The 14,885-nt window shown below is 38.5% G+C and overlaps 1 protein-coding gene across 1 annotated transcript in view; it reads right to left on the bottom strand.

The window, feature by feature from the left end:
• Positions 1–1,790: 1,790 nt before the first annotated feature.
• UBXN4 (UBX domain protein 4) overlaps positions 1,791–14,885 on the bottom strand; it is a 48,839-nt gene continuing 35,744 nt past the window's right edge. The window contains exons 11-13 of the mRNA XM_026510074.4: positions 12,564–12,695; positions 11,423–11,622; positions 1,791–2,449 (exon numbers count right to left, since the gene is read on the bottom strand). Coding sequence (XP_026365859.3) covers positions 2,311–2,449; positions 11,423–11,622; positions 12,564–12,695 — 471 coding nt within the window. The 3' untranslated portion in view covers positions 1,791–2,310. The remainder of the gene's footprint in view (positions 2,450–11,422; positions 11,623–12,563; positions 12,696–14,885) is intronic.

The raw sequence follows: 14,885 nt of genomic DNA, 5'->3' as shown, positions 1-14,885 counted from the left end.
GGAAAAAAAAAACCCTGTAATAACTAATGGATGCCACCAGAGAACAGATTAAGTTGGGGTACATTTATCAAGTAAAATGTTACACAGCCATTAATAAGAATGAGGTAGCTATGTGTTGACAGGGAAAGATCTTCAAGACTGTGTAAGTAAAAAACAAGATGCAGAGCAGTATATATAATATCGTATTTAAAAAATATCACATATTGGCTTATATATGTGTAACATTTTCTGAAGATTACAAAAGAAACTGTTACTAGAGGTTACTCTGGAGTTACCTCTGGGGTAAGATGCAAGGAAAGAGACTTATTTTCATTTCACAGCCTTCTATGTTGTTTTGAATTTTTTACCAAGTATACTTTTTAAATTATAAAACAGAGGAGGGATCCTCCTACTCAGATTGTGAACATTCTTTTATGTACGTTTCTCTGAAATCTAATTTTTTTCAAGCAAACAAACGAGGTACTCCAAGTTTCTGCAAGCATATTTCTAATAGTTATTAGCAGGGTCACACCCATTTGAAAGGTTTGGGGTTTTTTTAAATCACATATTGCTGTATTTTTCAAGATTATAATCCTTTACTTAAATGGGATGCTTGGTGAAAATTTTTCTTTTCCAAACTCACTTTTTAAATTATGCAAGTAATATCATTGCAGAAAAGTGGGAAAACCAATTAGGTGCAAAAAGAACTAAAAGAACAAATAACCATCTTACCATTGTTAATGTTTGGTTGTTTTCTTTACGTTAATACAGGTACTATCTATATATAAAATGTGTTTACAAAGCTGAGATCATACTGTACCTACAACTCTGTATTCTGCTTTTTTCCCCCTAAGCACATAACAGGTAGTCAATGAAAACATGTTAAACTGAATTGATAAATTAGTATTGTACCATTTCTCCTCATCAAAAGTTAATTATTTCTGCAGAAGGCATTTGGTTGGTATAAGACTTAACGAGTATGTTTGTACCTAAACTTTGTGTACATTTATGATCATTCCTTAGAAAAAATGATCAAGGAGTTTGAAACATTTAAGGTTGCTGATGTTTTCTGGAAAGAGTATACCAGTCTTCACTCTTACCAACATCATAGCCTGGCTGTTTCCTTGCCAACATTATTAGCATTTTTAAAAATCGTTATTTCATAGGTGAAAAACAGAAAGTTTGCTCTGAGAAAATTTCCTCTTCCCGTTACAAAATTGAGTCAGTCTATAAGGTCACTCAAAAATGCTATCTTCCAATCTAAAAATGGAAGGTTAAAAGAGGAACTGTCAAGCTTACTCTTTCTCAAACATTACAAGTTAGTGGTCTCCATTACCAAAACAAAGGAATGAAGTATCATGTAAGTCAGGTTAAGAATCTCTTTAAAATTCTTAAGAATAACCAAATGAGCAGAAGGCATATCTTTATTCCATACTTCCTGTCCTACCTACAGGTACTTTAGGTCTTTGAAAGGTGACTGTCCAGAGCAAAACTTCAGGATAAAGGTGACGGAGAACTAGCTGTAACTCAGCAGCTGTTTTGCATCTGAGGAGAACAAAGACCATACATAACATTATGCAAACAAAGTGATGCCTCACTGACTTAGGACAGACAGCAACATAGCATCCATGTATGTCAGAAAACATCTTCCTTCAGTGATATGTCAAGTAGGGTGGTCACAGCTACTTTCCTGAGATAGCTCCAGGGCAGTACTGGGGGGAAAAAAATCAAACAAATGACCTCAACAGAGCCCTGTGCAACAAAAAGATACTAGGATAAGAAAACTCAAAGCAAAACTAAGATCATTTCGATTTTTGGAAAAGATTTTTTATTCAGTGTTTAAGATTAAAAACTACAAGATATTGCTTGCAGCTGATGAGCAAAAAGAGAAAAGTTAAACATAAATTATCATCTGATTGGCTGGTTAAAAATGCTCTCAGAGTCAAATTACTCCGTGACATACCAGTTACTTTGTGTGGACTTAAGAGTTCTGGAGCAAAACAGCTCTAAACAAAACGTGTCATCTGAGAGCATGGGGCTAGTAAGTATATGAGATACTGAGTAACAAAGCTGATAAAGGGGGGCTGTGGCGGACCTTTTGATTCTTTTAGGCTTCTAGCAATTGGTTACCATATGCAAGGACCTAGCGGCCAGTTATCTCATCTCTTGAGTTGTCTGAGGAGTTAAACAACTTTAACCCACTAAGCAGGAATAAAGAGACTTTATAGACCAGCTGGAAAACAAAAAAGCAGTCCCACTTCTCCAGTAGAGTTTTAGTTGCGTTAAATCATAAGGGAAACAATGATTATTGCACATACTGTACTTGTCACACTACATCTGTTGAGTAGAATTTCCATTCCAGGTGTTGTTTTCATCTTCACCGTCATCTTGAGTCCTCAATCTGTAGATCTTCCCCTCCTTCTTAAAGTCTTCCCCCCGTTTCTCCAGCACTCTTTTCCTGACTGGGTCCCTGATGTAAGAAGAGAAGGAGAAAAGAGAAGGCGACAAAAAGTGAAAACAGCAGTAATACAAAGCTGTTTCCTTTACACTTCGTCAGGACAGACAGCTGTACTTTATGGAGAGGCCAGGGGAGATACTCGTATCTCCTAACATGGCACAAGACTATACACATTTTTGGCAGTTTAACTTCATCTGTTCTCCAAGCCAAACCAGCCCAGTCACTGCTCCATTTCCATGAATCTCTTAATGACTTTCTAAGCTTTAGGAGAATGAGGCCATCTGCTAACCAATCTTTCATTATTTAACAAACTGATTTATCTACTAAAGCATCTATAACTTACACAGCACCCTAGAGTTTATCCAAGCTCCATTCCTAGCCTAATTTACGGAAATCATCAATTTTTAATCCTTTCATAATCTGTAAGAAGGATTGATTTATATAAAAACTATTAAGAACAAACAGACTGATGGAGTCCAAGATGGCAGAGGAGTAGGAGACCTAAATTTCGTCTTGTCCCAGGAACTCAGCTAAACAGCTATCAAATCATTCTGAACACCTGCGAACTCAACAGGGGATCGAAGACGACTAGTGGCAACTCTGCGAACAGAAAAGTGACCACTTTCTGCAAGGTAGAAGGTGCAGAGAAGTGAATCCAAGGTGATATACGGGAAGAGAGACCACAGGGGAAGGGAGCCTCCGTCAGCTGGCTACCAGCAGGTGATAGAGCAGCGGTACACAAAATCGGAACTTTTAGAAGTCGGCTCCGGTGAGGGACGTCACTCTGGTGGCTAAGCAGGGGGGTGGAACCCTCAGTGGGACAGTAGGGTCTCAGGACTCTCGGGGTCACAGGAAGACCCGAGGTGCCTAAGTGCAGCAGAGCTCCCAGGTATCAGAGTGGGTAAGCCAGCCGCAGAGTGAGCCCAGGAGTGGGCTCTCAGCTCGGGGTTGAGATAAACCGTGATCTGCAGCACAGCTGGGCCCCTGCTCTTTGAGCTCTTCGAGCAGGGGCCCAACAAGCAGCAGATCTGGGGAGACTCCCCTTCCTCCCCCGGGAAGAGTGGCATGGGAGCACACCGTAGGACTCTGCTGGGTTTGAGACTCCAAACGGGGTCGTGTGCCAGAGACAGAAACGCTCAGTCACAGGCCGGGTGAGCACAGAGTACAGTCAGAGACCAGGGAGACAAGAGTGACTGACTGCTTTTCCCTGAGGGCGCACTGAGGAGTGGGGCCCTGAGCCCTCGGCTCCTCCAGGGTCAGAAATTGGGAGGCCACCATGTTCAAATTTTCATCCACTGAGGCTGCACGGAAAGCCTTCAAGGAACAAAAGCTACCAAGAGCAAACTGGAGCAGATTACTTAGCCTGGCCCCTGGCAAGGGCGGTACAATTCATCCTGGAGCAAAGACATTTGTAGAATCAATGCAACAGCCCCTCCCCCAGAATATCAGCAAGAACATCCAGCCAAGACCAAGTTTATTGATCAATGGGAACTGCAAAACTCTAGTGCTAGGGGAACACAGAACTCATGGCTTTTTCCCCATGATTCTTCAACTTTAATTTTAAAAAATTAAAAAAAAAATTTTTTTTCAACCAACTTATCAATTCCTTTCTTAAAATCTTTAATTTTCATTTTTACAGTCATATTCTATCCCTTCATTATATTTAACCTTATTTTTGTATATATATGTTTTTTGTTCTTTAAAATTTTGGGATGCAGTTTCTTCTAACAGACCAAAATACACCCAAAATCTAGTGTATGGCTATGTTCTATTCATCAGCCTGATCATATTCTCACCCCCCCCCAACCCTGGTTTCAGGTCTCTTCTGATTTGTTTAGTGCATATTTCTCTAGGGTTGTGGTTGCCCTTTGAGTATTTTGTTCTCTTGTTCATCTATTCTTCTCTGGACAGAATGACAAGATAGAAAAACTCACCTCAAAAAGAGAACAAGAGGCAGTACTGACTGCCAGGGACTTACCCGATACGGGCATTAGTAAGATGTCAGAACTAGAGTTCAGAATAACGATTATAAAGATACTATCTGGGCTTGAAAAAAGCATAGAAGACACTAGAGAATCCCTTTCTGGAGAAATAAAAGAACCAAAATCTAACCAAGTCGAAATCAAAGAGGCTATTAATGAGGTGCAATAAAAAATGGAGGCTCTAACTGCTAGGATAAATAAGGCAGAAGAGATAATTAGTGATACAGAAGAACAAATGATGGAGAATAAAGAAGCTGAGAAAAAGAGAGATAAACTACTAGATCACCAGGGGGGAATTCAAGAGATAATTGATACCATAAAGCTAAACAATATTAGAAAAATTGGGATCCCAGAAGAAGAAAAAAAAGGGCAGGAGGGCAGAAGGTATACTGGAGCCAATTATAGTGGAGAACTTCCCTAATTTGGGAAAGGAAACAGGCATCAAAATTCAGGAGGCACAAGGAACTCCTGTCAAAATCAATAAAAATAGGTCAATACCCTGACATCTAATTGTAAAACTTATAAATCTCAGAGACAAAGAGAAAATCCTGAAAGCAGCTCAGGACAAGAGGTCTGTAACCTATAACAGTAGAAACATTACATTGGCAGCAGACCTATCCACAGAGACCTAGCAGGCCAGAAAGGACTAGCATGATATATTCAGGGTACTAAACAAGAAAAATATGCAGCCAAGAATACTTTACCCAGCTAGGCTGTCACTGAAAACAGAAGGAGTGATAAAAAGCTTCTAGGATAAAACAGAAACTAAAAGAATTTGTGATCACCAAACCAGCCCTACGAGAAATATTGAAAGGGTTCTCTAAGCAAAGAGAGAGCCCAAAAGTAACACAGACCAGAAAGGAACAGAGACAATATAAAGTAACAGTCACCTTATAGGCAATACAATAGCACTAAACTCGTATCTTTCAATAGTTACCCTGAATGTAAATGGGCTAAATGCCCCAATCAAAAGATATGGGGTATCAGATTGGATAAAAAAGCAAGACCCATAGACAGGCTGTCTGAAAGAGACTCATTTTAGACCCAAAGACACCTCCAGATTGAAAGTGAGGGGGTGGAAACCCATTTATCATGTAATGAACATTAAAAGAAAGCTGGGGTGGCGATCTTTATATCAGACAAGTAAAATTTTAAAACCAAAGACTATAATAAGAGATGAGGAAGGACACTATATCATAATTAAAGGGTCTAACCAGCAAGAAGATCTAACAATTGTAAATATTTATGCCCCTAACATGGGAGCAGCCAATTATATAAGCCAGTTAATAACAAAATCAAAGAAACACATTGACAATAATACAATAATAGTAGGGGACTTTAACACCCCACTCACTGCAATGGACAGATCATCTAAGCATAAGATCAACAAGGAAACAAGGGCTTTGAATGGCACACTGGACCAGATGGACTTCACAAATATATTCAGAACATTCCATCCCAAAGCAACAGAATATGCATTCTTCTCTAGGGCACATGGAACATTCTCCAGAATAGATCACATCCTGGGTCACAAATCAGGTCTCAACCGGTACCAAAAGACTGGGATCATTCCCTGCATATTTTTGGACCACAATGCTTTGAAACTGGAACTCAATCACAAGAGGAAAGTTGGAAAGAACTCAAATACATGGAGGCTAAAGAGCATCCTACTAAAGAATGAGTGGGTCAACCAGAAAATTAAAGAATTAAAAAAAATTCATGGAAACAAATGAAAATGAAAACACATCTGTTCAAAATCTTTGGCATGTAGCAAAGGTGGTCCTAAGAGGGAAGATATAACACTACAAGCCCTTCCCAAGAAACAAGAAAGGTCTCAAATACACAACCTAACCCTACACCTAAAGGAGCTGGAGAAAGAATAGCAAATAAAGCCCAAACCCAGCAGGAGAAGAGAAATAATAAAGACTAGAGCAGAAATCAATGAAATAGAAACCAAAAGAACAGCAGAACAGATCAAGGAAACTAGGAGCTGGTTCTTTGAAATAATTAATAAGATTGATAAAACCCCGGGCCAGACTTACCAAAAGAAAAGAGCAAGGACCCAATTAATAAAATCATGAATGAAAGAGAGATCACAACCAATACTGAAGAAATACACAAAATTATAAGAACATATTATGAACAACTACATGCCAACAAATTAGACAACATGGAAGAAATGGATGCACTCCTAGAGACATATAAACTACCAAAACGGAACCAGGAAGAAATAGAAAACCTGAACAGACCCACAACCAGCAGGAGATCTGAAGCACTAATCAAAAATCTCCCAACAAACAAGAGCCCAGGGCTAGATGTCTTCCCAGGGGAATTCTACCAAACGTTTAAAGAAGAATTAATACCTATTCTTCTGAAACTGTTCCAAAAAAATAGGAATGGAAGGAAAACTTCAAAACTCTTTTTATGAGGCCAGCATTACCTTGATCCCAAAACCAGACAAAGACCCCACCAAAAGGGAGAATTACAGACCAATATCCCTGACGAACATGGATGTAAAGATTCTCACTAAATTACTAGCCAATAGGATCCAACAGTACATTAAAAGGATTATTCACCACGACCAAGAGTGATTATTCCTGGGCTGCAAGCGTGGTTCAACATCTGCAAATCAATCAATGTGATACACTACATTAATAAAACAAAGGACAAGAACCATATGATCCTTTCAATAGATGCAGAAAAAACATCTGACAAAGCACAGCATCCTTACTTGATTAAAACTCTTCACCGTGTAGGAATAAAGGGTACATAACTCAATATCATAAAAGCCATCTATGAAAAAAACACAGCGAATATCATTCTCAATGGGGAAAACTGAGAGCTTTTCCCCCAAGGGCAGGAACACAGCAGGGATGTCCACTATTACCACTGCTGTTCAACATAGTACTAGAAGTCCTAGCCTCAGCAATCAGACAACAACAACAAAAAAATAAAAGGCATCTGAATCAGCAAAGAAGTCAAACTCTCACTCTTCACAGAAGATATGATACTTTATGTGGAAAATGCACAAGACTCCACCCCAAAACTGCCAGAACTCACACAAGAATTCAGTAAGGTGGCAAGATATAAAAGCAATGCACAGAAATCAGATGTATTTCTATATACCAACGAGACAGAAGAAAAAGACATTAAAGAGTCGATCCCATTTACAATTGCACCCAAAACCGTAAGATACCTAGGAATAAATCTAACCAAAAAGGCAAAGGCTCTCTACTCAGAAAACTATAAAATACTCATGAAAGAAACTGAGAAAAGACACGAAGAAATGGGAAAACGTTCCACGCTCATGGGTTGGAAGAACAACTATTGTTAAAATGTCTATGCTACGTAGAGCAATCTACACATTCAATGCAATCCCTATCAAAATACCATCAATTTTTTTCACAGAACTTGAACAAATAATCCTAAAATTTGTATGGAACCAGAAAGACCCCGAATAGCGAGAGGAATGTTGAAAAAGAAAACCAAAGCTGGTGGCATCACAATTACAGACTTCAAGCTCTATTACAAAGCTGTAATCATCAAGACAGTATGGTACTGGCACAAAAACAGACACATAGATAAATGGGACAGAATATAGAACTCAGAAATGGACCCTCAACTCTATGGCCAACTAATCTTCAACAAAGCAGGAAAGACTATGCAACAGATAAAAGTCTCTTCAACAAATGGTGCTGGGAAAATTGGACAGCCACATGCAGAAGAATGAAACTGGACCATTTCTTTACACCATACACAAAAATAGACTCAAAATGGATGAAAGACCTAAACGTGAGACAGGAATCCATCAAAATCCTTGAGAATACAGGCAGCAACCTCTTCGACCTCAGTCGCAACTTATTCCTAGACATGTCACGAAAGGCAAGGGAAACAAAGCCAAAAATGAACTACTGCGGGGCGCCTGGGTGGCACAGCGGTTAAGCGTCTGCCTTCGGCTCAGGGCGTGATCCCGGCGTTATGGGATCGAGCCCCACATCAGGCTCCTCTGCTATGAGCCTGCTTCTTCCTCTCCCACTCCCCCTGATTGTGTTCCCTCTCTCGCTGGCTGTCTCTCTCTCTGTCAAATAAATAAATAAAATCTTTAAAAAAAAAAAAAAATGAACTACTGCGACTTCATCAAGATAAAAAGCTTTTGCACAGCAAACAGTCAACAAAACCAAAAGACAACCGACAGAAATGGAGAAGATATTTGCAAATGACATATCAAATAAAGAGCTAGCATCCAAAATCTATAAAGAACTTATCAAATTCAACACCCAAAGAACAAATAATCCAATCAAGAAATGAGTAGAAGACATGAACAGACATTTCTGCAAAGAAGACATCGAATGGCCAACAGACACATGAAAAAGTGCTCAATATCACTCGGCATCAGGGAAATACAAATCAAAAGCACAATGAGATACCACCTCACACCAGTCAGAATGGCTAAAATTAACAAGTCAGGAAATGACAGATGTTGGCAAGGATGCAGAGAAAGGGGAACCCTCCTACACTGTTGGTGGGAATGCAAGCTGGTGCAGCCACTCTGGAAAACAGTATGGAGGTTCCTCAAAAAGTGGAAAATAGAGCTACCCTATGACCCAGCAATTGCACTACTGGGTACTTACCCAAAGATACAAAGGTAGTGATCCACAGGGACACCTGCACCCCAATGTTTATAGCAGCAATGTCCACAATAGCCAAACTATGGAAAGAGCCAGGTGTCCATCGACAGATGAATGGATAAAGAAGATGTAGTATACACATACACACACACACACACACACACACACACACACACACAAGATGGAATAGTACACAGCCATCAAAAAATGAAATCTTGCCAGTTGCAACGATATGGATAGAACTAGAAGGTATTACGCTAAGCGAAATAAGTCAATCAAGAGAAAGACAATTATCATATGATCTCACTGATATGCGGAATTTGAAAAACGAGGCAGAGGGTCATAGGGGAAAAGAGGAAAAAATGAAACAAGAAGAAACCAGAGAGGGAGACAAACCGTAAGAGACTCCTAATCTCAGGAAACAAACTGAGGGTTGCTGGAGGAGAGGGGGGTGAGGCTGGGTGATAGACACTGGGGAGGGCTTGTGTTGTGGTGAGTGCTGTGTATTGTGTAAGACTGATGAATCACAGACCTATACCCCTGAAACAAATAATACATTATATGTTAATAATTTAAAGAAAGAAAGAAAAAAAAGTTAACTCATGCAATAATCTGGTTAAAACAAGGGACAGATGCAAATCTAGTAATAGGAAGATCAATTGGATTATTCCAATGATTCTGGTGAGAAATTATGAGATCTTTGACTAAGGCAGTGGAAAGGAATGAAAATATATTTTGGAGATTAAATCTGTGAAACTTTGACAGATTAGATATAGAAGGTAAGGAAAAAGGGAGAAAAAGTTGAGTATGAATTTTATTTGAGTGACTAAATGAATAGATTTAGAATAGAAAGGAAAAGGTCTGTAGGAAAATATGTTTTATTGTCCAATGAATAAATGTATTTCATAAATGACACTGGAAAAAAAAAAAGAACAAACAGTCTTTCAGCATCTGCAAATGGAAAGGAAAACGGGTGAAATTTAAGCTAATACATTCTCCAATGGTCGGGGGGGGGGGGGGCCCAACAGTGGAACACAAAGCTTTGCTCTCAAGATATACATTCATTCATCCTTTGCCGCAACCCAGTATCTCTTCCCTTACTTGAAAGAAGTTTTAAAAGCCCACACAGCAGGGCGCCTGGTTGGCTCAGTCAGAAGAGCTTGTGACTCTTGGTCTCAGGGTCGTGAGCTTGAGCCCCACGTTGGGGGTAGTTTATTAATTAAAAAAATAATAATACTAAAAAAAAAAAAAACCCACACAGCAAGCTATGCTATGTAACAGTAATTCAGAATTAAATGCTTCTACCCATTGCTCAGTACGAGTTCTAAAATTCAGCACTAACAAGACCTAGTTTGAATGCTGTTCCCAGTATAGAGAATTTCTCTGTATGTACTAAGTAGATGTACTAAGTAATGTACTAAGCATAAGTAATAAGTAATGTACTAAGGATATGACTGGTCTTCCTAATAGTTACAAAAGAAACCAAGATAAAGGCTAAATCAGCTCAGTCACAATATCCACTAAATCTTCATCTAGAGAGTCAATAGGATATAAGACTAAGGACTTTCCTTACTGATGGCAGACAGAGGCAAGGATTTTAATTACTTATCACAAAGGATTGGTGTATGTGCTATAATAGGTATTAATGGCTCAACAGTGCTTAAAAACAAGAGATATATATTATAATAAATCGTGCTATTATTTAATTAGAAAAAGCCACAATCCCACCTTCCAGGAAAATACTTCCCATTAACATGTTTTAAATATGCAGACTCTTAACAGAAGTATGAGCTAAAATCATTGGTGTTGTTTAGAATTACCATTCTAACCTTGGCCATCTGCAATAAGAGAAGACCTTTTGTTTAAGGGACTAGTGTAAAATAACACTCTGAAGAAGGCACCATTTTCAAATGAATATCCAGTTTTCTCAGTTTGGTCTTTCTCTAAATGAAGACAGGAAGAAGACAGGAAGCAGATCAAAGAGCTACCAGGGATTAAAATTATCTAAAGCCCAGTGACACCTCCAAAAAAAATGTACGCAAGATAACTGTGAGAAATTAATTAAATGAAATATCTTGATGGACAAAACATGGTTAGCAAGAAAGATACTACTATTTAGACCAAGCAAAAAAATCTGATAAGGAGAAGTCAATAAATAATAAAACCAGCAGAAGTGATATTGATTTTTGTGGAGTAGGTTCTAGAAAGGTGGTTGAGAAAACTCAGGTAGTGAGCTTCCCAGGAGAGATGACAGAGTAAAATTTCAGAACATTTAAGTTTTTTCCCTTAAAGTACCCATAACAAAATGTTCATTTTGAGTAAGGCATTGGGCATTACTAACACATTCTGCATATGGGGAAAACACAAACAGATACCTTTTTTCTGAGTTGCTAGATGCTGCAAGGTTTGAGGACTCCGATGCTGCTGCTCTCACGGAGGTCTGTGCAGGAGGGTTACTAAATAGGAAGTTGCTAATCAATCTCCAGATGGCAAGGAATGGGTAAAGGACTGTCCCCAACAATGTCCAAAAGTCTCCACTGGAAGAATGTACCATGGATGTAGTTGGTCTTCCTGCCTAAAAATTAAGAAATGAACCTCAATAAAGGCTACAGGAGCCCAATCACATCACACTCAAGGTTCTGAATGAATCTTTTATCTAGAAAACAAAGTCCTATTGACTTTAGTTTACTGCAAGAAGGTAAAATTACCATCTTCTGCTGTTTTTCAGGTGTATATTTTATATAAACCTCTGGGACCTCTAGGAGCTCTATTTTTTAAAGGAGTAATCATAACACACTGAAACAGTAGTTCTTGGTGAAATGAACCAATTATTTTTAAGAGAAACCTTTTCTAATGAAATTAACAACTTTGGTAAGAAAAGTCTTCCCTGCTTATTAAAAAACAGGTAACGGTTTCAAAACCTCAGTGAATACAAATTAATCCTGATTACTGGAAGGCTAATTGTTTTAGGTGTGGGGCTCTAGTTCAGAACCAGGAAAACATTCCTAATCAAAATACAGAAGACCCAGGCTCTCCATCTCTGGCACTTAGGGGAGGCCTTGGCAAAGTCATTTTAAACTTTCTGAGCCTCTTCATTAGAGATTAAAATATTGTAGGATCAAATGTGATGAGTATGTTTAAAAATCAATATTACTTTTATGTTAAAATCTTTTTTTAAAAACTTGGTAAACAGTAGCGTTGTACATAAATAAAGGACACTAAAATTAGACCAATACTGTGCATTTCTTATTTTCTTCTCTTACTGGTCATTTTTGTACATGAAAATAGGTGAGAAAAAAAGGTGAAAATTAAAATATCTATTTAGTGCCTAATTAGCAATACAAATATAAAATGCACAGGATAATGGAACAATAAGTTAATCTAATATTTTTGGACAATCTGAATTTAATTATCCACAGTACATGTTTCACCTTCCCTTCCACTGATTTTAAGAAATGATCAAGAGTAGAACAAACAGGATTGTAAAGATAGAAAAAAAAATACGTATATACATACTGGCAACAGTACCACTGAAGCACTTGGGGCAAGTTCCAAATCCAACAATTTCTTTTTATAATCTTCTTTGGTAAATTCCCTCCGCGGAAACATGGTTGCTAGTGAAAAATTACCGTAAGTGTTGCCAACAGTCTGTAACATAACAAGTTTTAAAACCTTACAAAGGTGTTTAAACTAAGACATTACACACCCAAATGCATCTAAAACAACTGCTTTAATTCAAACTGCCTTAATTTTCAAGTTCATTCAGGGGCTCAGTCAGTTAAGCATTTGACTCTTGGTTTTGGGTCATGATCTCAGGTTTGAGATCCAGCCCTGTGTCAGGCCCTACTCAGAGCAGACTCTGGTCCAGATCCTCTCTCCCTCTCCCTCTGCCTGTGCCCAAACCCACACATGCTCTCTCTCTCAAAATAAATAAAATCTTGAGGGGAAAAAAAAAAAAGTTGGGACGCTTGGGTGGCTCAGTCAGTTAAGTGGCTGCCTTCAGCTCAGATCATGATCTCAGGGTCCTGGGATCCAGTCCCGCACAGGGCTCCCTGCTCAGCGGGGAGCCTGCTTCTCCCTCTGCCTGCCACTCCCCCTGCTTGTACGCTCTCTCTCTCTGACAAATAAGTAAATAAATAAAATCTTAACAAATAATAATAAAATAAAAAATAGAAAGTTCATTCAAATGTGAACTCACAAAACCTTTATAAAAACTTTGTGCTTCAAAAAGTAGCTCAAAGCTACCAAATCCAAATAGTACCTAAAAGTTTTCACAACCCAAAATGACCACAAAATAGCAAGATTATAGTTCCTAAAACCATCTAAATAAACTGAATAAAAATGAACAGTTGTGTATCTCTTTCGAATATTCCTGCAGTTTGCCATTAGTTTTTACTATACTTTGGCAAACTTCTATTACTATCTCTCCGATACACATCTGGATTATAGTCCAGAACTTTCCTCATACATAAAATATCAGGAGTTTCATGTCTTCCTTGTCTCAAAAAAGTAAATTGCCCATAGTCAATCCATGCTACACACACAATCTCAGATCCAGGAACCTACACTGGGCAGCATCACAATCACCTTCATAATTTTAAGTCACCTATACTTGTAAAATATTAGACAAGTGTTTCTCTCTCCCTAGAAGATTCCAAAAAACAGACTAACACTTGTTTTTTGTATTTTTTTTTTAACTGGAGGTCATATACATACCTCTCACTGTTCTTACTCTAACATGAGGATGTATGAAAATACAAAATTAGGCTACTATGCTGAAATAAAGTTCTAATAGGACTGATGCGAATATCTTTTTCCTCAAGTGGCTTCCTCCTTCACTTACCTGTGGTAGAAGTGGTATGACTCAGGGCAGGAGTTAAGTATTCCCTTTTGGGAGGCCCTAAGTGGGGCTCCAAGGCAAAAGAAGAATAAAAGAGCTGATGGGGGGTGGTTCCACTGTAAGCTTAGGGAAAAAGAGTTCTTAAAAATGTTTTTACATTGCCAAGTCCAGCTCACCAGTGGAGGAAGGGAGACAGCTTTTTAGGGACCCTCTTGGGATCCGTAAGTGAGACAGCAGACTACATGGGGAGATGAGGTCCAGGGGAAAGATCTGAACCCTAATTTTAACCTTGAAAAGCTACATGAAACAAAGAGTGGGGCATAATGAACCCAGATCCTAAAGGACATCTAATGTGTAGAATCCTTTTTGAAAAAGGACTCATTCAGAGTATAAAAACTATAGGTGACCCTTGAACAACATGGGTGTGAACTGTGTGGGCCCACCTAGACATGGATTTGTTACAGTACAGCCCTATAAATGTATGCTCTCTTCCTTATGATTTTCTTAACATTCTCTTTTCTCTAGCTAACTTTATTGTAAGAATACAACATATAATACATATAATACACAAAATATGTGAATCAACTGTAACTGGTAAGGCTTCTGGTCAACACTAGGTTAGTAGTAGTTCAGTTTTTGCAGAATCGAAAATTATACATGGATTTTTGACGTGCAAGGGGATGGCAACCCTTAATACCCACACTGTTCAAGGGTCAACTGTAATGGGAAACTACTCATCTTATTTTCTAAGATATAAAATTTCATACCAACTCAGATTTTGAGTAAGGCCACATTCTGGAAGTAAATTCCTGAAGAAGATACTTGTTACCAAATAAAGATTACTGATCTTTAGGCTTGGCCACCTGGCAGATGGCAGGAAAATGGCCAGCCCAAAGTGACCTGCAAAAAATGTGAAGAAAGAGGAAAAAAAACTGCATCCTTTTATAGGCGACAATTCCCTCAGATTAGACCTTTGGAGAATCATTTGCAAAAGCAGT

Source organism: Ursus arctos, unplaced genomic scaffold (genome assembly GCF_023065955.2).
Source record: "Ursus arctos isolate Adak ecotype North America unplaced genomic scaffold, UrsArc2.0 scaffold_1, whole genome shotgun sequence".
Taxonomy (NCBI): Eukaryota; Metazoa; Chordata; class Mammalia; order Carnivora; family Ursidae; genus Ursus; species Ursus arctos.
Note: the sequence above shows the minus strand (reverse complement) of the source record. Positions and strands in the feature narration are given on the sequence as shown.